Source organism: Canis lupus, chromosome 34 (assembly GCF_003254725.2).
Source record: "Canis lupus dingo isolate Sandy chromosome 34, ASM325472v2, whole genome shotgun sequence".
NCBI classification, from domain to species: Eukaryota; Metazoa; Chordata; class Mammalia; order Carnivora; family Canidae; genus Canis; species Canis lupus.
The window spans coordinates 16098255-16123535 of NC_064276.1; the positions used below are offsets into that span (position 1 = coordinate 16098255).

Sequence of the window (25281 nt, forward strand, 5' to 3'; positions counted from 1 at the left end):
TTTGTGATTCTGTGTAGCTGATACTCAATCCTGCCATTGTAGCACAGAAGCAGCCAAAGACAACATGTACATAAGCGAGTGTGGCCATGTTTGTCAAATAGCACCTACCAAAACCTTCATTTATGGACACTAAAATTTGACCTTCATATAATTTTCAGGTGCCACATAATATTGTCTACCACCACCACCCCCGGCCATTTAAAAATGTAAAAGTAATTCTTAGGCTTCAGACTCTACATTTTTTGGTAGCTGTCTGAATTTGACCTGGGGGCCACAGCTTGTTAACTCCTGTTCCCCACCATCAATGGAAAACAAAGTTGCAGAACAAATCACTCGGCTAAAACAAAACCAAAAACCAACTATTGGGACTTCATCAATATAAAAGGGTTTTGTACAGCAAAGGAAATAGTCAACAAAACTAAAAGGCAAACTATGGAATGGGAGAAGGTATTTGCAAACAACATATCAGATAAAGGCCTAGTATCTAAAATCTATAAAGAACTTATCAAACTCAACAGTCAAAATAATAAAAAATCCAGTTAAGAAATGGGCAGTAGACATGAACGGACATTTCTCCAAAGAAGACATACAAATGGCCAACAGACACATGAAAAAATGCTCAATATCACTCAGCATCAGGGAAATCCAAATCAAAACCACAAAGAGATATACCTCACACCAGTCAGAACGGCTAAAATTAACAAGTCAGGAAATCACAGATAAATCACAAATAAAATAAGATGAAAATTGAGAGGGAAGTAAAGCATAAGAGACATTGAACTCTAGGAAACAAACTGAGGGTTGCTAGAGGGGAGGTGAGTGGGGATAACTGAGGGATGGGCATCAAGGAGCACACATGATGTGATGAGCACTGGGTATTATATGCAACCGATGAATCACTAAATTCTACCCCTCAAACCAATAATATAGTATATGTTATTAACTAAATTGAATTTAAATTGAATTTAAATAAGGAATTTAAAAATTAAAAAGTAAAAGAAATATAAAGAGAGTGGTTAACCTTCTCTTTGGGAGAACAAAGCTTTGCTAAGAATTTTTTAATGCCAATTAAAAAATTTCTTTTTGTTCCTATGTGACCTAGTTTGAGTTGTCAAATCTTTGAGAACATTACAAAAGTCTAATTTTTGTAATTAGTAGGATGGGGAAAATTATAACAAAATTACTCTCTCCGTTTGATGTGAAGATGAACCGAAGACATCCATGTAAAAAAACTTATTACAGTCTTCACTCAAATTTTGACCAGTGTTATTCACAACAGTGATAATAAATTAGATTGCCCCTTCCCAGTAAACCTGTCTCATTGAGCTCAAATGATCATTTTTTTGTCTATTTCTTAGAGCTCAGATCTACCACAAATAGAAAGAGAGAGCAAGGAAGTTAAGCTTCGACAACCCTACTGATTAAAGAAACAGAGCCTAAACCTCAGCTCTGGGGGATGAGAGACAGGTGGGTACAGAGGAAGGGGTGGAGGGTTTGGGAGCTTCAAGCAGATGTCACACTTAACCCAAAGTGCGAGGGAAATTACAGGCTATTCATTATGCAGTTTATAGTATCTGCTTTCTCCTCTGATGCCCACAAAGTGATTCTCTGCCAGATGTTTTTCACATTTGGGGTTCAGGTTGGAAAGCAACAAAGATCTATCATGTCAGATTCTTGAAAACAAAGTGAAAATCGTTTGTGAACCTATCAGCATTGTCAAAAGGGGCTAAGGACTTCTAACAGCTAAATGTGGCACTTCAGCACTTACAATGTGCCCATTTGAATGGACCACTTGCTGGAGTCCCATCTCACCATTCAACCGATGGGATGCTGACACAGTGGCTTCTCATTGCCAGTATCTAAGAGCTCTGCAATATCTCGTCAGAGGGGTCCTAATTCCCCAAGGGTCCTAAACATCTTCCTTAACAAAGGACCAAGTCCAAAGCAAACCAGCCAATTGACCTGCCCAAGAAGGGCATTTGCCCATTTCAGCAAAATGCATTGTGGGAGTGTCATAGTCACAGATGTTCAGGATGTGGATTTTCTCTTCAACATCAATCAGGCCTTTTTGCTCGGTGTTGTTGTGTTCTATGTTGTGTTCTATGACAAGAAACCTTTGCTCTGTATATAGCAATGGGAAGCCAAAGAGGCCGTTTCTTTGGAGCTGCTGGTCTACTATTTGGCAGTTTGGCCAAGAGTCTCTGTGAAATTTAGATTCATTCCTTTATGGATTCCTTACCTCATTCAACAATTTGCTAAAGATATGCTATGTACAAAGTCAGGGCTGGGCACCAGGAATAAATCACAGACACACCTTCAGGACAGCAAAATGTGCAGTTAAGGGAGGTCAGGGGATAACCAGTGGAAGGTTGGGAAACCAAAAGAAGAAAGTCTCCCAGTTTTACCTGGGATGGAGGTGGGGCCTGGGGCAGTGGGGAGATTTCACAGGGTAAAGATAATGGAGCCTGTCTTAAAGCATGAATGCACAAGGGGCTGAGGGGTGGGAGAGGGCATTCCAGGCAGAGGGAAAAGCATAGGGGAAAATGGGGCATGAAATAACACAGCATACCAGGGAAGCTCTACATAGTGCATTCTGAGGGTGTTCACATTTGAACGTTGATAGCAATTCTCAGGAATCTGTAAGTTAAGAGGGCTCCAAATACCCCTGCAAGGTTCTGGGTAAGCAGCAGGGCAGTGGGCAGCATTAGCTTATCAGATGTTGGCTGGGCAGGCCAGAACATTGCCTGGCTCAGAGTGCACCCTCCTACCCCCAGAGCGCACCCTCCACTCCAGCCCCCCCCTCACCTCCCTACCCTGGCACGCCCAGACCACTGATCTCTTCCACGTCCCATCCCAGAGTCAGGGCTGGAAACCTTAAGCTGCCCTGACAGCCAGGTGGATGAGAAAGAGGTAGTGCTGAGCATGGAAAAATTAACTCTACACAAAGTTACTGAAAGATCTTCTAAAACAAACTCTCCTAGCAGGAAGGAAGCTGTGGGGTGCGGGGGTAGGGAGGTATATTTATCTTGCACCTGGAGGGCCTGAAGGACTTTCAGTTTGTTACCTTAATCAAATGAGACCCTGACATAGAAAGGTTTTCAGTTCTTTAAAAAATGAAATGAGAGAAATGAGAAAGGAAACCTACCTCTCCTAACCCCGTTATGGGCCAGACGCCACACTCAGCATTACCACATATGATGGACTGGTTCACCTTCACAGCAGCCCAACAAAATAGGTAGTGGTTGGCCCCATCTTATAGAGGAGGAAACAGGCTCGGAAACAGAACTGGTGACTTGTCCATGGCCACATAGAAATGACACGGGAATGAAATGAACTGTGAAGGAACAGTTCGGGATGCAAGTTTTCCTTTATGTTTCTATTATTGGCAATATTTCAATTAAAAAATTACAAATTATTGTACATGTTTTGAAACCTGAAACTATAGCATATATTTATTTTATTTACTCCCATAATGTCTGGTTCAGTGTTTGGGACACATAGGTGCTCAGTAAATTCCTATTAATAAACTGTTAATTCAGGCTTGCTCACCAGCATCCATTTACCATTCTACAATTTGGTTCTCATAACATTTATTATGTTGTAACTAACATAAACTATTTTCCAAGACTCTTTTTCTCTAGAGCAGTAGTTCTTGGCCAGGGGTGATTGTCCCCCCCAGGGGACATTTGGCAACGTCTGAAAATATTTGGGGTTGTCACCTTGGAGCTGGGTGTTGTTACTGGCATCCAGCAAGTGGAGGCCAGGTATACTGTTCAATATCGTACAAGGCACAAGGTAGCCCCCATCACAGACTTATCTGGCCCCAAATATTAATACCGCTGCTGTTGAAAAGCACTGGTCTAGAAGGAAGCAACATTTTGAAAAGTGGCTGACAGTATTGCTGAAGCCATTTCTCCTGCGGAAGAAACTAGATGGCTTTCCTGCCTAAATGCATTTGACACAGACCACCAGTTAGGGCAGAGTGCCCACAGGTCAAATCTGGCTTACAACTGTGTTCTGTTGGGCCAGCACTTTTCAAGTCTTCAAAAAAAAATGTGTTGCCAACATTTAAAAATAAAAAGATCTGGATATTTCTGCCTTGTCTTGAACAGTCAGGAGATCTGATAACACTGGTTTCTTGTTACCACCCAAGAGAGGTAATATGTAAAATATTTGACAACTGACATAGTAGGGTAGCAGCCACTCAGAATGTATACCCCATCATCCGGAATGAATGTCCACTGTGAAGGACAGTGAAAGTCCCCAGGGGGAGATGCCGGCCAGCCACGGACACTGCCAGCCAGAGCTGACGAGTGGCTGCCCCTCTGGGGAGGATGGGCACTCCCTACCCCACCCTTGTGTCTCCTCACTTCTGAGGCTTGCCTCCGTCATCTCATTACTCCATGTTTTCCTTATGCAGACTTAATGGGAAGATGAAGTCTTCACCAAAAGTGGGAAAATAAAAAAGAAAGACTGCCTGTTTCTAGGAAAAAAAAAAATTTTATTAGCCTACTTCTTTCATTAAGCTCTATGCTTAGTCCCTGTAATCCTTGGGTTTGTGGCCACCATTTTAGCTTAAACAAGTTCTCTTTTAAAATATGGAAATTCTCCTGAAGGACTCAGGCTGGTGGGAAAATTTACTTTCTATAAGCTTCTTTGCTTTTCTCATGTTGTAGAGCTAAGGTCAGCTGCTTGAGAAACTGGTGCTGGGGAATGAAATGAATAAGGTGAATTTGGTTGGCAGGACCTAGGCAAAGCATCTATTGCAAGCTTGGGGCCACAGCTAGTGGCTCTTCTTGCTCCTTCCAGAAAATGGGTGGAGGGAGAGAAGGCCCTGCTGCTCCATCTAGCTCTATCTCAGTATTCATTTCCTACCCATACTTCTGGAGGCACAGAGATTTGCAGAAAGGTAGGGGTTCAACCTTTGGGTGGAGTTTGGTCAAACAGAATCCAGCCTGAAGGCATTGGAAGGGCAGGCATATAGGGCATCAGGAGACAGAGGAGAGGAGCAAAAAGAGACATTGAAGGGTGCCAAAGAAACTTGCAGGCCTGCCTAAGGCAGTGGCCACTGCGTGCTACAGACAAACACTGGAGTTTTCTGATGCCTTCCCTCAGACAGTTACTCACACAAGCAGTAATCTGGGTGGAATCAAGCTTTGAACTGAAGCATAAATACTTGTGCCTGAACCCTCTGCCCTTTTGCTGAAGTGACTTTAGAAGAATTTCAGGCCCCTTTGTAGGTTTTACCTTAGCTGTCCAGTGGTAGAGAACATATTCTGCCCAGAATGTTCTGGTGTGAGAGAGAATGTTTTGCCCATTTGATACTGAAAGCAAACCTCTGGCTTCTCAAGTGTATTTCTACCTCAAGGAAAACCATATGCACAAGGAAGATAAAGCCTTGGACACCAAGTTAAGAACATCAACACCCTTTATTGAACATTGTTAGGTGTCAAGCACTGTGCAAGACCATTTACATACGCCATTTCTGATTCTCCCAAGGATCCCACTAGGAGATGTAATTATTTCCATTTTATAGACAAGAAAATGTGCCTCCACCAGTCCAAAATTGTGTGGCTGATAAGTACTATGGCTGAGAGCCAATATTGACTTGTTTCATGGCAATGTCTATGCTCATTCCTCTCCAAGCTCTGCTACTCAAGACCCCTCTAACTTAGGGGTCACACTGGACAGGTTAAGAAGGAAGCCCACACCAAGTCCCAGCTGCAAATGTCCTCTTGGCACCTCCTTCCCAGCTCTTACTCGGCCTATTTGAATGACACTTCAGGAGAAGCTGGGACAAATCTCTCCTTTGAGAGTGGGGTGACCAACATTGTATCCCCAAGATATTTATCCACTCGAGTCATTGTAATCATAGCTACTGGCTATTGAACATCTGCTTTCCAAGTACTGGACAATGCTTTTTACACAGGTGATCTTTAATTCCCTTTCCCCATTTCTCAAGTGTTAAAATAAAGCTCAAACAGGTTAAATTGCCTGCCTGATGTCATAGGGAGAACAAGTGACAGAGTCAAATTTCAGCCAAGACTCTCTAATCTCATGTCCATAGTCTCTCTACTCCACTCTGTTGTCTACCCCTTTTGTAATACCATCTGAAAAACCCAGTGTGTGGTTAGTCCCTGAATTTTGCCTGCTGCATTTGGAAAGAACCTATTGTGACATTTGACTTGGTCTTATAATAATCCTATTTCTGTGTGTGCACTGGGAGTTTCAATGGGCCTGTTGATCTGTACAACTTCCTCCTTTGGATGGTTTGCAAAGGGCACCTGTGGCTGGGTTCCCCAAGGCCAAGTCTCCCCTAAGAGGCATTGAAGCCCTTCTTGGGCTGCACAGAGGAGGCTGAAGGGGGAAGAAGGTAAACATAAGATGTCGACACTTCCTTCCTCTCCATCTCCATGCCCTTCTTTCTTATCAGGGAATATCTCAAAAGGCTCTGACATCTATTTCCTTTGGAACTTAAAGTCAAGTGTGGAGTTGCACCACTGGGTCCCAGGGTGAGGAATAGGGAAAGCAATGCTAGAGCCAGTTAGTATGAAAGAGCTCAGCCCTTACCTTCAAAAATGTGAGATTCACAAATCCACCCTGGAAATTCAAAAGGAGGTTGGATTTTTGGGAGCCACAGTTCCCAGAAGTTTGGGTTGCATTGGGGTCGATGTTGAAGTATCTCTGAGGTGAAAAAACCTAAACCAAATAAAATAGAGCAGATCAATGAGAAGTAGACGAAAACTCTAGCTAGGGAACCAGAAGCACAGGCTAGTAAGTGAGCCTGAGACTCAAGTCATGTGAAAATTTCAAAGTCCCTAAAAAACACCTCTCATTCCTAAACTATGTTCAAAAGATTTTTTAAAGAAAGAGTTCTCCCACAGGAAGAGTTCCTCAATCGATCATTTATAGCCAGTCTATTCCTGATAGACTGCATGGAATTTAATTTTTGTTAAATTAAGCATGTTACAGGGTACTATAGGAAAGGCCTTGCTGTCTAATGTACTTCTGTTTCAAATGAAAACCTGAATGCGGAGGTTTCACAAAACCTTTGTGGAAAAACAAAGTATTATTTTTACAGTGATTCCTTTAGTAGTCAAATCATCTTAACCCCACTCCCATCCCATCTAATCTTCTTGTTAACCTGGACTTGTGATACTAATGTCACAGCTGGCTGGAACCATGGACCATGTAAGCCAAACCCTTCACTTCACAGGAAAGTTGCTGAGGCCTGAAGTCATCAGGAGGGGTATGGTCCAGCTGGGGTCACCACTGAACACACCCCAACACTCCTCCCATGTTGGCTAAAAAGTGAGAGGTATGCATAGTTACAATTTTGCTGTCTGTCTTCATCCAGCCAATCATTATCAGTTTTCATTTTTATATGTATTCTAAAACAGATTCATCTTTTTTAAAAAAGATTTATTTATTTATTCATGAGAGACACACGCAGAGAGAGAGAGAGAGAGAGAGAGAGAGAGAGGCAGAGACACAGGCAGAGGGAGAAGCAGGCTCCCTGCAGGGAGCCGGACATGGGACTCGATCTCGGATCTCTAGGATCAGGCCCTGGGCCGAAGGCGGAACCAAACTGCTGAGCTACCCAGGCTGCCCCAGATTCATCTTTTAATGGAGCACCTTGGAGAAAGAGGAGCTTGCAGCTTTTTTTTTTTTTTTCATCAAAAGACACAAGATGCAGGGGAATATTTAATCTTAGCGAGACACACTGAACTCAAACTTTTTGAAGACAGTATTACAGTCGTATGGCCCCAACTTACCGACTTTGTGTCTTGAACCATAAGCTCTATCCCCATCTCTGCTTTGATGCAGAGCCTGCTTCCATTTAGAACTTGATAAATTCCAGTCTTGGGTGATGAAGGCTGAGGTGCAAGAGTGGGCCCAGAAGCTGGGGTGGCAGGTGAGGCCGTTTGGGTGGTGTTGTGTGCTGCTGTGGTTGGTCCCGGGGCATGAGTGGATTGAGCAGACTTGTGACTGGATGTGCTCTTATGTGTTGAGGTGGACAAAGTTGCTGGAAGGGTGGTCTGGTTACCAAAATGGGTGGTTTTCCTAGTTTTGTGGCTGAGAGTTGAGGGGTTGGTTCTTGTTGTATGGGCCAATGGAGTGCTGGTGGTTGGCAGTGAACCTGGGTCTGCACTAGGGCCAATTGTAGCCTCAGTGACTGGAGCAGCTGTGTTTGAGTTATTGGGTGTGACGATGGTAGTGACTAGGGTGTAGATTATTGGGCTGCTAGATGGGGTGCTGTTTGCAGTTACCAAGGAAGTTGTTACTAGAGTTTTTACTGTTGTATGTGTGGTTGGGGGCTCAGAGCTGGAGGTTGTGGCAGCTCTTTGAGAGGCGATATGACCATCCATTGATCTTGCTGCTAAAGTTTGGCTAGGTACTTGGTTAGTTAGATGCAGGAAAGGTTTTGCTGTGGCCCGTACTGTTGCTGCTGTTGTAGGTTGAAAGTCCACAGTTTCTGGAAACATTTTTGCTCTTATTTGACTGCCATAATGCAAAATCACTGCAAATTAGGAAACAAAATGTTACCATGCTAAGAACTCACATTAGTGAGTCCCTTCCCCACCCCAAAGTGAATTTCTTCACTACAAATTAAAATTTATTTATTTATTTACTTTTCTCTTTGAGATAGTAACTTTATTGCTTCCATATATATATTCAGAAATGTAATTGCTGGATCACATGATCACATGGTGGCTCTACTTTTAAGTCTTTTTTTTTTTAAGATTTTATTTATTTATTCATGAGAGACAGAGAGACAGAGAGAGAGAGAGAGAGAGAGAGAGGCAGAGACACAGGCAGAGGGAGAAGCAGGCTCCACGCAAGGAGCCTGACACAGGACCAGATCCTGGGATCCCAGGATCACTCCATGAGCCAATGGCAGGCACCAAACTGCTGAGCCACCCAGGGAGCCCCCTACTTTTAAGTTTTTTGAAGATAAATATGACTTATTGTATGATTTTCAAACATGCTTATTTACTTTTAATGAAGAATATGTATATATTTAGATTTGGGTGAAATTTATAAGAGTATAACAATGAAGTGAAGATCGCCAACAATTCTACCACAAGGCCACAATTTAAAAGTTTGGGTTGTACTCGTGTTTCTTACAGGGTTGTGATCATACTACAGATATTCTTCTGTGTCCAGCCCCTTTGTCTGTATGGGGTGTGGTACTAGCACCACAAAGTGGTCATGCTTAGCTAAATATCTAAGCATTGATGCCCTTTCATTCCCCATCTTCCAATGTGAATCCAGATAGTTCTGGATGGAGAGTGTTCCTGGGTGGGGTGTTGCTGTAATGCCCTGATGGAACTGGAGAGCATCAATGTGGTAAAAAAAGACTTACATAGAATTATGTAGTTTGCAAACAATCAATCATACAATCCTAGTTTCAAAAGGGGTCTTAATAATCATCTAGTCCAAATCCTATGTGATATGTGAATTATATCTATGAATATTTCCATGTGTTCATCCAGTCTATGCATAGTTACTTCCAATGATGGGAGATTTGTTTCCCTTGCATTTTTTTATTTTGCTGTCAGTTTTTGTAAAGATAGACCATTTCCTGTCATTTCTTTACATCACCAGGCTTTCTCAAGTAGGAAAGAAAATTAAGCCATAATTACTGTGATGCATCTGGTAGGCAGTCCTTCATAGTTTGACTTAAATGCCAGCTCTTCAGAGAGTCTTCCCTGTCATTTTTATATAAAATAGCTCCCCACCCCATAATTCCCCAACACAGTGTTATATTCATTGCCTGCACTGCACTAATCACAACTAGTAATTATATAAGGGGATGGTATTAACATATTTAATAGTAAGCCTGGCCACACAGGGTATATTAGCAGAATAATAGTCCTGATTATATGTTTATTTGTTGGTTTATTTGTTGACTGTGCATCTCTCCCACTAGATTAAAAACAACATCAAGGTGGAGATTGTATTTTTTTTTCACCACCAGTACTTACACATAGAAAGTATTCAGTGCATATGAATTGGATGAATAGATAACTGGATGGGTAAATGAGGATAATAGCATGGTAGACCTTGGATTATTATAAAGCTCAAACAAATTGGTTTAAGTGAAGCTTTGCTAGACCATCAAGCATACCTATAGTGTATGTTATTGTCACAGGTTCTCTCCTAGGACATTCCTTAAGGGTGGAAGGTCTCTGGCTCTTTTTCAAACAGAATAGTTCTATCCTTGCCTCTTCCCAAGCCCATAGCAAATCAGAAAGCTGAGCAAAATGCAGATGATGTTCCTTGAGAGTTTATTATCAGGTATCTGAGAGATGGCTCTGTCTATTGAATGCTATGGTTTCATTGTATTTGCCCATTGTATTTATACTCAGGGGAGCTGGGAATCCCTGGTGCTGGCCGGCCAGTGACTTGGCAAAACACAGGCAAAAGGGAAGGAGATCACTCTATGTTGGTGTTTAAAGAGTACTGAAGTTCATATCTAATCAAAATCATCCATAAATTCCTTTACTATCTCCCTCTTTCATTTATTACATTTCTAAGTGATTACTTTTCCTGTAATAATAACTATAAAACATCCAAGTTAATGGACACTTACTAAGTGGCAGGCCTCAGGTCAAGGATCATCTTTTTCCAACTCCTCTCAAAAATTTTCTGATGGGTTCTATCTTTATCAACTTTTCAGATGAGGGAACTCAGATTTAGAAAAGTCCCATCAACTTGACCATAATCCCACAACTAGTATGTTCTGGAGGTGAGACACCAAGTAAATTTTGGAGGTGACACTTGAGCTCCTGTCTAAACCAAAGCCTGCCCTTAGATTTGGGGTGGGTGGAGGTGATGTGCATCACTGGGAAGAATGGTGAGAGAAGATACAAAAGCAGAAAAGAGTGGGGTGCTTCTCCAGGAATCCCATATCACCAGACCCTCATAATGGTGGTCTTTGGTGAGGCTTTCAAAAGCTTATATGATAAAATAGTGATTATTTTCCAGAAGGAAAGTTCTCACTTCAAGCCCAGTAGTAAAGCTTATGAATCATTTCTGCGCAGCTGACTTGAAAAATGAGAAAGACAAATGCGTCAGTTCAAATTGCCTTGAATAACCTTTAGGAAAGGCTTATTAATGACATTAAGTTATGTTAGACTATTGCTAAATGGTCCTTTTTTGTGTCTAAAATGTTCATTTGGATACTTTTAAATGTTTGGTACTTGAGAATTGTGGATCTTATGGGCTGTAGGTTTTCCTTGTAAGCTTTCATATAATCACTGTATGCATAATTCATACCTACACTGTAGAACTTGGAGCAAGATTTTTCCTTTCCAGATTGTTAAGACAGTTGACAGTGGAAGATTTGTTCTCACAATTTATTTGGGCTAAACCTGAGTTGCTGGTTCCTCAGTCATGACCCCAACAGAAACCCCATTAAGTTTATACTATTACTATGGAGAAAGAGAACTCATTCCCAGATGTGCTCTCCAGGAATATCTTGTAGTGGTGAGCAAAGATTGCTGTAGAGAACTCTGGGAGACTGGAAACTACTTGCCTTTTGTTCTCTTCAGGGGGATCATTAGATCCTTGACAAAAATCCCACTTGTGCATGGCTTATGGCTTATGTTTATGAGCTAAGGCAAAACTTTCTGAACTGAGTAGAATATCCTCAACTAAGTAACACACCCTTTGAAAGGGGGAGCCTTCCTCATAATGTAATTAAAAGTCCTCTCTCAATAATGATAAATGAAGTCAAACAAGAGAGGAAAAGCACATCGATCATTCATGAATGCACAGCATCCCAAATAGGACAAGATGACTCATGGTACCCATCAAGATATACTTGGTGTGCAGGAAATATTTGTGGAGTGGCTGGAGTTGATGGCAGTCATGGTGTCTTGATATGGTGTGTGGCTTTGTGGTAGGCAGAAGCCTGGACCAGCAGGTAGCTGGACCAAAAGTGTCAGAGTGTGTTACAGATTGAACCAGTGTGTTCCCAGATAGCACTGGGAAATATTGTTCTAATGGTCTTCTCCTTCCCCTCTGTGGCCTCTCCCCTCCCCTTCCCATCTCCCTGTAAAAGTGTGTGGGTATAAAAGATGGGCAGGTAATTAGATGGAAAACTGACAGGAGTGGTATGCTGTGCATACATTTTAGAAAGTTCATATGTTAGGTATTTATTAGAAATAATGCTCTGAAAAATACTCTGTTTTATGAAGTCTATGTATATGACCACACATATATGACCAATCTTTGTCAAAATTGGGTCACAGTTCTTAAACAGGACCTTTGACTCTGTAAAGGTTTAGTTAAATTCATAGGTCTGTCTGAGACCCACAAAGAAGGTGGCAGGCAGAAGTAAGGACAAGGCATAACTCAGAATCTGTCTCAACCCTTCCTTTCCTCAAAAGAACACAGCCCTGGAATTCACATGCTGATTTGTCAAGCCACCCTGAAACCCCTAGCATCTTCTCCCCAGGATTCAGGAGACTCAGCAAACAAGTACCCCAGAACCTAAACCCATTGTTTGGACTCTTCTAGATGATGAGCTGCAGGAAGAAGTGTGAGGTTTGGATTCCCCTACAGTCCATAGAAGGAGCTGAGAGATGACTCATCAGCCAAGTCTGTGACCATGCAAGGGCTTTTTCTCTAGGTACTTCCCATATGGCTGATCCTTCCCACATAGCCTTTGTTTGGTTTCCCTGCTGCACCCTGTTCAACAGATATATAGGAGCTTCTTCTGAACCAAGCTCCATGCCAGGCACTGAGTCTTTGTTTTTAGGGGTTCAACGCCTTGTGAGATAGACACATAAGTGGACCACATTCCTTGGTGTGACAAGTGTTATTATAGAAGGAGGCCCTGAGTGCAATGAGGTAGTGTAGGAAATCCAACACCAAGACAAATTCTTTAGGCAGACAAGAAAGTAAGTGGTATCCCAGGTAGGAGGAAAAGTATGTGAAAAGACACAGGGTCTTCAGAGCCTGGTAGATCTGGAGAAAAGCAAGGGGGTAAGCATGATGGAACATAAGAAGGAGGAAGCTGAGGTGAGAGGTGAGCTGGGGACAGGCCTGGCTGGTCTTGGAGGCTACACTTTGTCTGCAGTTGGGAACACAGTTAGGAAGTAAATGGGAAGTAAATGGAACCCCATGACCACACCGAGGGGCAGGGAACTGAATTTAGCCCCCAAATGCTTTCTCTAGTACCTCCCCTGGCAGCAGAGGCAGCCCCGGCTGGGCGCAGCAGGAAGACTGTTTCTGGATGTGTGAGACAGCAAGGGTGGGCTCTTAGATTCTGTTTCCAGTTTCACGATTTAAACTTCCATCTATTAGCAAAAAGATGCAAATCTTACCTCTGCTACTTTCTTGTGGGACTTGAGATTTGGAGAACAGAAGTGGCTCCAGTCCCATGGCATAGACTGCTGGCTAGCTACTCCCAAATCCAGCCTCCCCCTTTTCCTTAGTAACAGAACCACAAACTTAAGCTGAGCCCTTGCTGCCTGGAATAAAGAACACTACCTCCAAGACTCCTTTCCAGCTGTGTGGGAATGTGTGACTGCATTTGAGCCAAAGCAAGAGAAGAGGTAGGGTTATGTGGGCTTTCCAAGAATGCTGCTTGAAGGGGGCTCTATCACCTATGTGACCTCTCTATTGCCTTTATGTTTTCCTTTTCAGACCAGCGTGCAACTTGTATGTGATGGTTGGGGCTCCAACGGACATTTAGAACCATGAAAAGACCTTGTAGGTCCAAGTCATACATAGGATGGAGGATCCAAGATAATGAGCTCCCACACTGGACCTGGTATGGATTCTTCTGGACTTGTTTTCACATGAAAGAGAAACATACATTATCTTGTTTATTTCTAAACCTACACATGCAGGGCCCCATATTACAGTAGTGCAGAGCTTGGACCCAGAAACCAGGCTTCCTGGATGCAAATCTCACAGCTGCCCCTTGCTAGTTGAGTAACCATGAGCAATTCACTAACCTGCCTCAGTAACTTCTTCTGGAAAACAGGGTCCCTTTACACATTTCATTCACTCAGCTCACCCTGGAGAATCTGCAGCTCAGAGAGGAAAGGGCAGTGAAGAAGGTATTTCCTCTCAACCTCCCCGGGAATTTATTGAGCACTCATTACATTTCTGAATCAGCCGGTCACCTGGCAACCACTGAACTGGTGCTCACACACAGGTCACTGAGGGTACTGCTAGACTGAGACCCTTTGCTTAGATTTCCCCTTCTGCCTCCAGAAAAATGTGAAACTGTATTTCTGAAAATGTGGCAGAGGTAAAACAGCCTGGATTAGGACACTGGCCTGACCCTTCACCCAACTTTCCTGACAATTCATGTCACAATCAAGTGCCTCTGCATCCCCCACTAAGCATGTTAGTAGGGCCATGTGGTTCCCTCACATGTTCAACTCAGTGCTTCTAGAAGGAATTGTGAACTAATCAGCAACTAGGTAACAGCACACAAGAGGACTCAACATCCTAGGGAGAGAATGCTCCTTGCGACAGGAGGGGGTAGGCACATAAGGTAATCATTAAAAGCCCAGTTTTCCGGACAGCTTCTCTGACCTGAAGTATAATGGTAGTTTAAAAAAAAAATCTTGACTCCTCGGTTTACACCCCTCTGAAACAGCATAATTTGTCAGATCACATCTCATTCATCTTCACAGTTCACAGTTTATATAATGCAAACATAGCACTTCCATTTGAGAAAAACAGGAAAAGCAAGGCACAATGTACTTAGCAAGAGCCCCATTGCTAAATCCTGGCTCAGTTCTCTCCATCTCTTAAATCTAAGTGATTTCTAAAACTCTCCCGTGCCCAGAACCCATTTGGAACCAGGGATAGTGTCACTGTCTTCTGGAGTGGATACCTACTCTTCCAGACTCCTAGAAAATAAGTCCAAACTGTGAAAGCCCTTGGGAAAAAAATAAGGGTGTGCACCATGCATCTAAGACAGGCAGTAAGGAGGAGACATTCCCAAGTGGAATACCCACAGCAGCTGAAGCCCTACAGCTGTTCGCAGTCTGTCCTGTCCTACGTTGGTCCACCGCACTAGAGTGCATTTGAATTTAATAGGACCTGAGATAGCAGGTCACCATGGAAAGCCACGGGTGTCACTCACGAGCCAGGGACACGAAGAGCGCCACCGCTGCAGAGAGCTGCCAGGACATGACTGGGTCGCCAGAGATGACCACTGCCTCGCTCAGCGCCTCTCGATCTTCTGAAGAGCACTGCGCTAACTCTAGGGCAGGCTCCAGGAACAAAGAAGATACCTCTCTTTGCCCCTCATTCACTTGCGGCAGAGAAACCAACGTCACTTTCGTTCTGAGAAGGAGCTGAAACGCCCTCCCAAGTGGCTGGGTGGGGAGCAAAACCAGAAGTGGCCCTTGTGTGAAAACAGCCACTTTCATCTCTGCCTTTAGTGTTTGTGAGGGGTGGGGAATCCCTCCTCCCCTTACTCCAGCCCAGGTGAAGGGCATCTGAGACCATTTCTGCGCAAGAGGTGGAGGACCTGTGGCAGTGCTAGCTTCCTTCTCTCATAAGCTTGGGTCTCCATTTTTCTCTAAGGTCCTGAGTCCACTTCTCAGCCAGGAAACAACCAACCCCTCAGTCATGAAGGTGAGCAAGAGTCTTCAAACTCAGTGGCTAGAGCGCTGACTCTGTGTGTATTCACAAAAAGTCTGAGGTAATCCTGCTTTATGCCCATGGCCACCTCATCCTGTAGGGACTATGAGGAGTAGGAGCTTAGGAGTCAGGGAGAGCTGGGTTTGAATTTGGCCACCAACTGTATGACCTTTGAGCCTCAGTTTCTTCTGCTGTGTAATAGGAATGCTATTGCCTACTCCTGGGTAATTCACCCGGAACACCAGAAGGCAACCTTTCTAGGTCCCGACTCCTTCCTCTACTAATTAGACAAAACAGTCAAGGTCTGTCTCTTAGGACTGTGAGCCCCAGTGAGGAATACACATACAGATACTCTCCTGACTACTAGGTTTAGGGCTTTCAGCTTAGTCTCAAATAATTTCCTGAAAAACAATGGCTACAATGATTCCATCTTACTATGTTGTTCTAAACGCTCTAATCAAGCACATTTACCAAGGTGAGTAGTATGTTTCCAAATTGAATTTTTATGGTGGAAGGTGAAGATTAACATGTGCCAATTGATTTAATTCTAGCAACTGCCTGCCTCATATTCTGGACTTTGAGTCAGTTTACTCCACAGACAATAATTAAGCAGATACTCTATGCCAGACATTCTTCTTCATATAAGTCTTACAGCCCACTGCGTGGGCACTGTTATCACTGCTGTCTCGTTTCACAGATGGGGAACTGAGCACTGAGAGGTTAGGCAACTTGCCCAAGGTCACTTAAGTAATAAAGGAAGAAGTTGGGTTGTGAATCCAGTTTGACTTGAGAGTCTAGGATTTTATTTTATTTTATTTTATTTTATTTTATTTTATTTTATTTATTTTATTTTATTGAGAGTCTAGGATTTTAAGCACTATACTGCTCTACTGCTGAAGAGGTGTTCTAGACTAGAACATAATATAAACTTTCAAGTTGCTTGCCGCCTAGATGAGAAATGATATTTATTAATATATAATAACCAGAGTAATCAATTTTTGGCTGCTTAGAGCTATACTAGATGAGGAAAGGAATAGTCAGAGATGAGGTGGTAGTTGTTGGACCTTGGAAAGACTTTGAGGGTTACTGAGGATGTGGATAGTTGGAGAATAGCAATATTTCTATTATTATTATTACTTTAAGATTTTATTTATTCATGAGAGACACAGAGAGAGAGGCAGAGACATAGGCAGAGGGAGAAGCAGGTTCCTCAAAGGGAGCCCAATGTGGGACTTGATCCCTGGACCAAGGATCATGTCCTGAGCTGAAGGCATATGCTCAACTGCTAAGCCACCCAGGAGTCCTTGTGGTTGTTGTTGTTATTATTATTATTATTTCTATATAAGGAATCTCTACTATGTGCCTGGCACTGTGTAATGCATATGGCACTCTTCAAAGTAGATTTTTTAAAAATTTGTATTATTTATTTATTTTTTTAAAAGATTTTATTTATTTATTTGAGAGAAAGAGAGCATGAGTGGGGGGGGGGGGGGCAGTGAGAAAGGGAGAAGCAGATCCCCACTGAGTAGGGAGCCCGACTCAGGCCTCAATCCCAGGATCCTGAGATCCTAACCTGAGCCGAAAGCAGCTGCTTAACCAACTGAACCACTCAGGGTCCCCGGGAGATTTTTTTTTTTTTTTAAGTAGGCTCCAATGCAGGGCTTGAAGTCACAACTGTGACATTAAGACCTGAGTGGAGATCAAGAGTCAGACGCTTAACCAACTGAGCCATCCAGATGCCCCTCGAGGTAGATTTTTCTAATCCCAATTTTACTAATGTGAAAACTGAACCACCCAGCATTTTAAAATAGGCTAAGATTTGCATCATGGCCTACTTAGCCCTGAAGTCTGTGCCCTTTCTCCTAGCACACAGGGAGCAAAATCTCTTGAATGATTATGGCCCTGATCGGAGAATACTGGAGAGCAGTGGAGAATATGGTTGAAAGATGAAGTTAATGTCATTTTGGAAAGACCAAAAAGCCAGACTAAGGAGTTCATCCTCAACCCTAGAGGACATGAGGCCACTGAACATTTTGAAAAAAGTTATGCATGGAAGCAGAAGTTAGCTTGACACATGTTAAGTGTTCTGTGGCCTTCAGGGGGAGAAGGTTCAACCGTTGATCCAGTCATCATTTACTGTGGATATCTGGAATCAGTCTCCTGAGCAGGTCAGAGGATCAGTCCTGTTTATCAGGACTTCTGCCCTTGACTAGAGAAGAGATGCCCCAGCTGGATGTTTCAGAAGTCATTGGGGATTCTAAGCACTGTGTCAGATACATCCCATAAATTTTGGTATATTGTAATTTCATTTTAATTTATCCCAAATTATTTTCAAATTTCCACTGTGATTTCTTCTTTGACCCAAGTTATTTAGGAGTTTTAGAGTTATTTAGGAGTTTGCTGTTTAATTGCCACATCTTTGTGAATTCCCCAAATTTCCTTCTGTTATTGTTTTCTAGTTCCATTCCATTAGGATTGGAAAACATACTTATGGTTTCAGTTCTCTCATATTTATTAGGGCAACTAGTTAATATGTTATGGCCTAACACACGATCTATCCTGAAGAATGTTGTCGGAGCATTTGAGACAAATGCATATTCTGCTTTTGTTGAAGATGGAGCATTCTATAGTTATCTGTTAGTTCTAGTTTGTCTATAGTATTCAAAACTATTTCTTGTTTGGTCTTTTATCTAATTGTTTTTATCCATTATGGAAAGTAGGGTATTGAAAACTCCAATTACTGTTGTTTTGTCTATTTCTCCGCTCAATTCTCTCAGTGTTTGCTTAATATATTTTGGGGCTCTTTTGTTAGGCTTCTCTGTGTCAATGATTTTTATATATTCTTGATAGAATGATCCTTTCATAATTAGAAAATGTCCTTCTCTGTCTCTAGTAAGAATTTTTGTTTTAAAATCGATTTTATCTAATATTACTATGGGTATTCCAATTCTTATTTGGTTAGTCTATAGATGGTATATCTTTTCCCACCTTTTAATTTTCACTCTATTTGTGTCCTTGAGTTTAAAGCGTGGCTTTGTAAATAGATATAATGGGATCATGGTTTTTGTTTTTGTTTTAACTCATGCTGCCAGTACCTGCACTTTAATTGGTGTATTTAATCCATTTATATTTAATGTGACTATATTAAATGTAAGATTTATGCCTGTCATTTTGCTCTTTGTGTTCTTTCTTTTTTTGTTCCTCTATTCCTTCATTATTGTCTTCTTATGGATTAAATATATATTTTCTGGTGTACAATTGTAATTCCTTTGTCTTATTTACCATATTTTTAAAGTTACTTTCTTAGTAGTTACCCTGAAGATTACAATGAAGATCTCAGCCTATAGTATGAATACCACTTTAATTTCAATAGCATATAAAAGCGTTGCTTCTATATAGCTCCACTGCTGGCCCCTCACACTTTTTGCTGTTATTGCCATACCAATTACTTAATACATTGTACATCTATCATCATGGGCTTATAATAATTGCTTTATGTAGTTGTCTTTTACATCAGATAGAGGAGTTGCAAACAATGCCATAGACTGAATGTTTGTGTTCCTCCCAAATTCATCTATTGAAGGCCTAATGTGGTGGTATTTGGAGGTGGGGCCTTTGAGAAGTAATTGGATCACAATGGTGGGAACCCCCATGACAGGATTAGAGTCTTTATAAGAAGAGGAAGAGAGCTAGCCCTCTGCTCTTCACTATGTGAGGATTGAACAGGAAGGCCACTAGCTGTTTACAAGTCAGGAAGCAGGCCCTCACCGGAATGTAACCATGCTGGCTCCATGATCTCAGATTCCCCAGACTTCAAAATTGAGAGATAAATGTTGTTTAAGTATCCAGTCTATGGTAATTTGTTATAGCAGCCAGAGCTAAGACAAAAAATATATAAATTAAAAAAATATATATATATATTTATTATGTCTTTTATATTTATCTATGTAGTTACATTTACTGGTGCTTCCTTCATGTGGATTCAAATTACTATCTAGTACCTTTCATTTCTATCTGAAGGACTCCTTTTCGTATTTTTTGTAGGGCAAGCTTGCTAGTGGTAAGTCATTTTGGTTTATCAGAATGTCTTAATTTCTCAAGTTTTGAAGAATAGTTTTATGGATATAGGATTTTTAGTTGATAAAGTTTTTCTTTTAGCACTTTAAATATATTATCTCACTGCCTCTGGCCTCAGTGATTTCTGATGAGAAATCTATTAATCTTATTGAGGGTTGCATATGGTTTGAGATGTGAATGCAAGTTTATTGCTTTGCATGTAGAAAACTGGTTGTTCCAGGACCAATTATTGAAAAGATTATCCTGGGACGCCTGGGTGCCTCAGTGGTTGAGTGTCTGCCTTCAGCTCAGGGCACGATCCCAGGGTCCCAGGATCAAGTTGTGCATCAGGCTCCCCAAGGAGCCTGCCTCTGCTTCTCTTTCTCTGTGTCTCTCATGAATGAATAAATAAATAAAATCTTTCTGAAAATTATCCTTTCTCCACTCTATTGTTTCTGTAGTTTTATTGAATATCAGTTGCCCACATATATCTGTTCCACTGATATGATTTTGTCTTTATGTCAAGATCAAATTGCCTTGATTTCTGTAGCTTTATGATAAACTTTGAAATAAGGTATTGTTAGCCCTCCAACTTTGGTCCTTCAACATTCTTTTGGTTTCACCCTTCCTATTCTCTAATTCTCTTATGCTTAAAATTAGCTAATAAAGAGTGAATCTAAACACTCCAGCCTTGGACACTATTCAAAGCAGAGCCCCAGGTTTGTGCTGTCTCTCTCTTTACCCATTATCTCACTTTTTGGCTCTCAGATATTCCATGTACCCTCCAGGACTTGTGAGTAATAAATCTTGTTCCTCAAAGTTCCCTGATGGTTACTCGCTGAAGTGCTTCCTATAGTCATAATAAGAACCACAGGATGGGGTGCCTGCATGGCTCAGTTGGGTTAAATGTCTGCCTTCAGATCAGATCATGATATCAGGGTCCTAGGATGGAACTCTGCATGGGGCTCCCTACTCAGCAGAGTCTGCTTCTTCCTCTCCTTCTGCCTCTTACCCTCTGCTCATGCTCTGTGTCTGTCTCCCTCTCTCTCTCTCTCATATGAATAAATAAAATCTTAAAAAAAAAAAAAAAAAAAGAACCACAAGGGCCTGTCCAGTCACAACATTGACCCCTGTGGGGAGAAATACCTGTGGGGGCTCTCTATGAGTAATACAGCCCAGGTGAGTGCCTCAGGCATTTCTAACCCATAGCATCACTATCAATAGGCTAAGGTCAACACAACGTGGTGTGTGTGGGTGGAGATGACACATTTCAGCCCTTAACAATGGTCTGCCTTGTTAAATAATCTGTGTGCATATAAGAGCAATGTGTGTATTCTTTTGTTGTTGAATTCAGTGTTCTATAAATTCTATAATTACATTAAGTTGGTTAATAGTGTTATTTAAGTATTCTATATTCTTCCAATTTTCTATTGTTTTTATCAGTTCTTGCAAGAGCAGAGTTGAAATATCAGACTACATTAAGGATTTGTTTATTCTCTTTGCAGTTCCGTTTTTGCTCTGTGTATTCTAAAGCTCTGTTATTGATGTGTAAACATTCAGGATTGCTATATCCTCTTGATGGATTAGCTACTTTATCATTTTTTAATGATTTTCTTTATCTTGGTCATATTCTTTATTCTGAGACCCACTTTGTTTTATATTAATATAGTAATTTGTCTATTTTGGGGGGGATAGTGTAAGCATGGTATGTTTCTTTCCATTCTTTGACTTTTAATCTTTTTGTGACTTTATACTGTTAACAGGTAAGCTGAGGCATATTAAAAATTTTATTTGAGCAAAAATCAATTCAAATAGGGCAGTGACAAACCAGAAGTGATTGGGAGCACTCCACTCTCAGGAACTAGTGGAAAAACTTTTATAGAGAAGAGGTGGAAGAAAAGCAAAAGGAAGTTATTTGATTGGCTATACCATAAGTGGTTGCATTCTTTGAGAAAATCTAGTTGGCTGTTTGTGATTGGCTGTACTTAGGCTTCAATTTCCTAACATTGAGGCATTATAGGTATAGGTTTTGGCTTGCTTGCCCAAGCTAAGACATTAAACTCACCTCAGTCTAATGGCCATCTTGTTTAATTAATCTAGCAATACTTAAACCGAGTTTCTTAAAGCAGGCCACAATGGTGGTCTTTTCTTTTAAATATCCATTTGACAATCACTCCTTTCTAATTGAGGTGTTTAGATCATTTGATTGGTTGTTTCTATCTACCATCTTGGCAATTGTTTTCTATTTTTCCTATCTGTTCCTGGTTTCATTTCTCCTCTTTCTTTACCAACTCTTGGATTAGTTGCATTTTAAAAATTCCATTTTATCTTATTTGTTACAACTCTGCATGTTATTTTAGTGTTTGCTTTAGAATTTATGGCATATAACTTTAAGGTATCACAATATACCTTCAAATGATTCTATAACACTTCATACTTAATACAGGAATCTTACAACGTATACTTCAATTTCTTCCCTCTTGGCTTCAGTTCTGTTGTTGTCATACATTTTAATTCTGCATTTATTATACATTCCACAACATATTGCTATTATTTTTTAAATAATTATCTTTCTTTTATACAATTATCTTTTAAAGAGATAAATAATAGGAGAAAAAAGCTTTTGTACTTAATCATGTGATTAGTTTCTTGCAGTCTTCACTCCTCTGTGTTTCTTGTTGTTATAGTTACCCTAGGTACACTACATACTTCCAACTCCTTAAATGTTAGCTGTGTTTGGGGTATGGACTTATTTTTTGTCCAAATGTTTTCCTCACTGTCTGCTCCATCTTCAGTTTAGGTCTTCCCTGGTCTATGTCAGACAGCATCTCTCAGCATGCATCTGTGGCTCTCCCCACAGTAACTGTTGCTTGTTAGCCAATGCTTGTCAGTTGGCCTGGTGGTAGAGACTGAAGGGTAAGTGCTCAGTTCTGACTGAGTCTCAGTCATACATGCACTCTGCCCCCAGGTCTTGGGGTGGGAGGTTGTGTGTGATCTTCAAAGTATCTCTTCCCCCAGCAGCTCTGGGCCTGGCACATATTCCTGTCTCTCTCCTAGGATCAGGGATTTTGTTTTTATTCTGTTGTCTTTTTTTCAGCTGCAGTTGGATTTACCAGCCCCCTACGGGTGTAAATGTCTATTACCCCTTCTCCAGCACTTGGCTCTGCTTTTGTTCTGTAGGAAAGATGGTGCAATAGGATGTGAGCATAGTTTCATGTCTTTCCTGCAGCAACTAATATTCCCTCCTCCTGGGTCTGTGACAGGAAGGTTGCTTTCTTAGGACTTCTGCTAATCATTTTTGAGTACCCAGTGGGGTTATTGGAGAAAAGTCTGCAACTGGATGCAAATTTCCATATCTGAGGCACCCAGGGTTTCCATTGGTTTCCATTTGCTCTTGCAAGCTCATACTAAGCCATTAAAGTAAATTCTCCTTGCTAGTGTATATCAGTACCCGCTTCAGGTAAGCAAGTGATGGAGTCTCATCTCTTTGTAGGTGCCTTTTCTTAGATTTCAGATTACATGGCTGCCTTATGAGCTAAGCTCTTTCATGGGTCCAAGAAAAGCAAATCTGTGTATTTTCTAGATTTTTTTGATCTTTGAAGTATGAGGATGGCGCTCTTTCTGATTTCCTATGTCTCAAGCAGAAGACATTATTTCTAACAACTGCATAGAGTTTGATTGTACACCAGTACAACACTTCATTAACCAGGTTTTTATTATGTATACTTGTTACCTATTGTTGCTTAGATTACCCTAAAACTTAGCAGTTTAAAACAACATCTATTATCTCATGGTCCTCTAGTAATGAATTCAATAACAGCTTAACTGGGTTCTTCTGACTCCAAGTCTCTCATGAAGTTTTAGTCAAGATACCAGCTCAAGCTAAAGCCATTTACAGGCTTGACTAGGGCTGGAGAATCTAATTCTGAGATGGCTCATTCACATGGCTGTTGGCAGGAGGCTTCAGTTCTTGCTACATTAATCTCTCCCTAGAGCTGCTTCACTGTCCTCTCAATATGGTAGCTTGCTTCTTCCACAGGGAGTAATCCAAGAGAGAATGAGGAAGAAGCCAAAATGTTTTTTACAACCCAGTTTTGGAAGTCAATTACCATCACTTTCACCACATTCTCTTTATTAGGGTCACTAGTACAGTCCGCACTCAAAGGGAGGATAATTTGACTTTCCTCTTTGAAGAAAGGAGTATCAATTTGGGGATAAATTTTAACAGTATCACAGACATTTAGGGTGTTCTCATCTTGTGCTACTTGTTTTCCTATTAAAAGTAAGCATCCGACTCTTAGTTTCAGCCTAGGTCTGATCTCAGGGTCATGAGATCAAGCCCCATGTCGGGCTCTGTGCTCAGCATGGAGTCTGCTTGTGTTTCTCTATCTCCTTCTGCCCCTCCCCACTATGCTTCCTCTCTCTAAAATAAATCTTTTTTTAAAAAAAGTAATGTTAAAATGAACATCTGTACTCCTAATTCATTTGCATGAATATATCACTAAAATAAATTCCTAGAAGTGGAATCGCTAGCTCAAATCATATACATATTTTAAAATGTTGAAAGCTATTATAAATTGTTCTCTAAAAAGCTAGTACTAATTTACATTCTTACCAAGAGTTTATGAAAGTGCTGGTTTTATCTTCTCCAACACTGAGTGTTATCCAAGTTTTAAATGTTGGACAGTCTGGTAATGAAAAATGAGTATCACTGTTTTGCTTTTCATATATTTGTTGGGTTTTGAATTTCTTTTCCTTTGTATATTCATGTTCTTTGCCCATTTTTTCTATTGTTGTTATTGATTTGTAAATACTCTTTATATATCAAAGAACATTAGTCTTTTATAATATGTTTGGTAGGGATCCCTGGGTGGCACAGCAGTTTGGCGCCTGCCTTTGGCCCAGGGCGCGATCCTGGAGACCCGGGATCGAGTCCCACGTCGGGGTCCCAGTGCATGGAGCCTGCTTCTCCCTCTGCCTGTGTCTCTGCCTCTCTCTCTCTCTCACTGTGTGCCTATCATAAATAAATAAAATAAAATAAATTAAAAAAAATATGTTTGGTAAATGTATGTTTTGAGTTTTTAATCATTCCTTTTTTTCCGTATGTAAAATTTTGCCTCTTACATAGCCTGAATTGTCAAGATTTTCTTTTGTAGCTTCTGGTTCTCATTTTTGCCTAGAAAAGCTTTACTTTATTCAAAATTATTTTTAAATGTTTTGATTTTTATGATTTCAAGTCACATAATTGAACAATATGAATAATTTTAAAGGCTGAGGTAAAACTTAACATTTTTTCTCCCATATTGCTATCGAGTGGTCCCAGCACCACTTTCACACATAATTCATCTTTTTTTCTGGAAGTAATTTGAAATGCCTTTTCTCATGCTTTAAATTCTGAGATGTATTTGGGTCCATTTCAAGATTCTCTACTTATGTTTGTTTATTCTCATAGTATGTGTTCTCCAGTAAATTAAATTATTATGATATAAACCTAAAATTTGGGCAGCCTGGGTGCCTCAGCAGTTTAGCGCTGCCTTTGGCCCAGGGCCTGATCCTGGAGTCCCAGGATTAAGTCCCACGTCGGGCTCTCTGCATGGAGCCTGA

The 25281-nt window shown here is 41.1% G+C and overlaps 1 protein-coding gene across 1 annotated transcript in view; it reads right to left on the bottom strand.

Moving 5' to 3' along the window:
• LAMP3 (lysosomal associated membrane protein 3) overlaps positions 1–15339 on the bottom strand; it is a 35464-nt gene extending 20125 nt beyond the window's left edge. The window contains exons 1-3 of the mRNA XM_025451562.3: positions 15119–15339; positions 7776–8521; positions 6571–6699 (exon numbers count right to left, since the gene is read on the bottom strand). Of these exons, the coding sequence (XP_025307347.1) occupies positions 6571–6699; positions 7776–8521; positions 15119–15167 (924 nt within the window). The 5' untranslated portion in view covers positions 15168–15339. The remainder of the gene's footprint in view (positions 1–6570; positions 6700–7775; positions 8522–15118) is intronic.
• Between the last annotated feature and the right edge of the window lie 9942 nt (positions 15340–25281).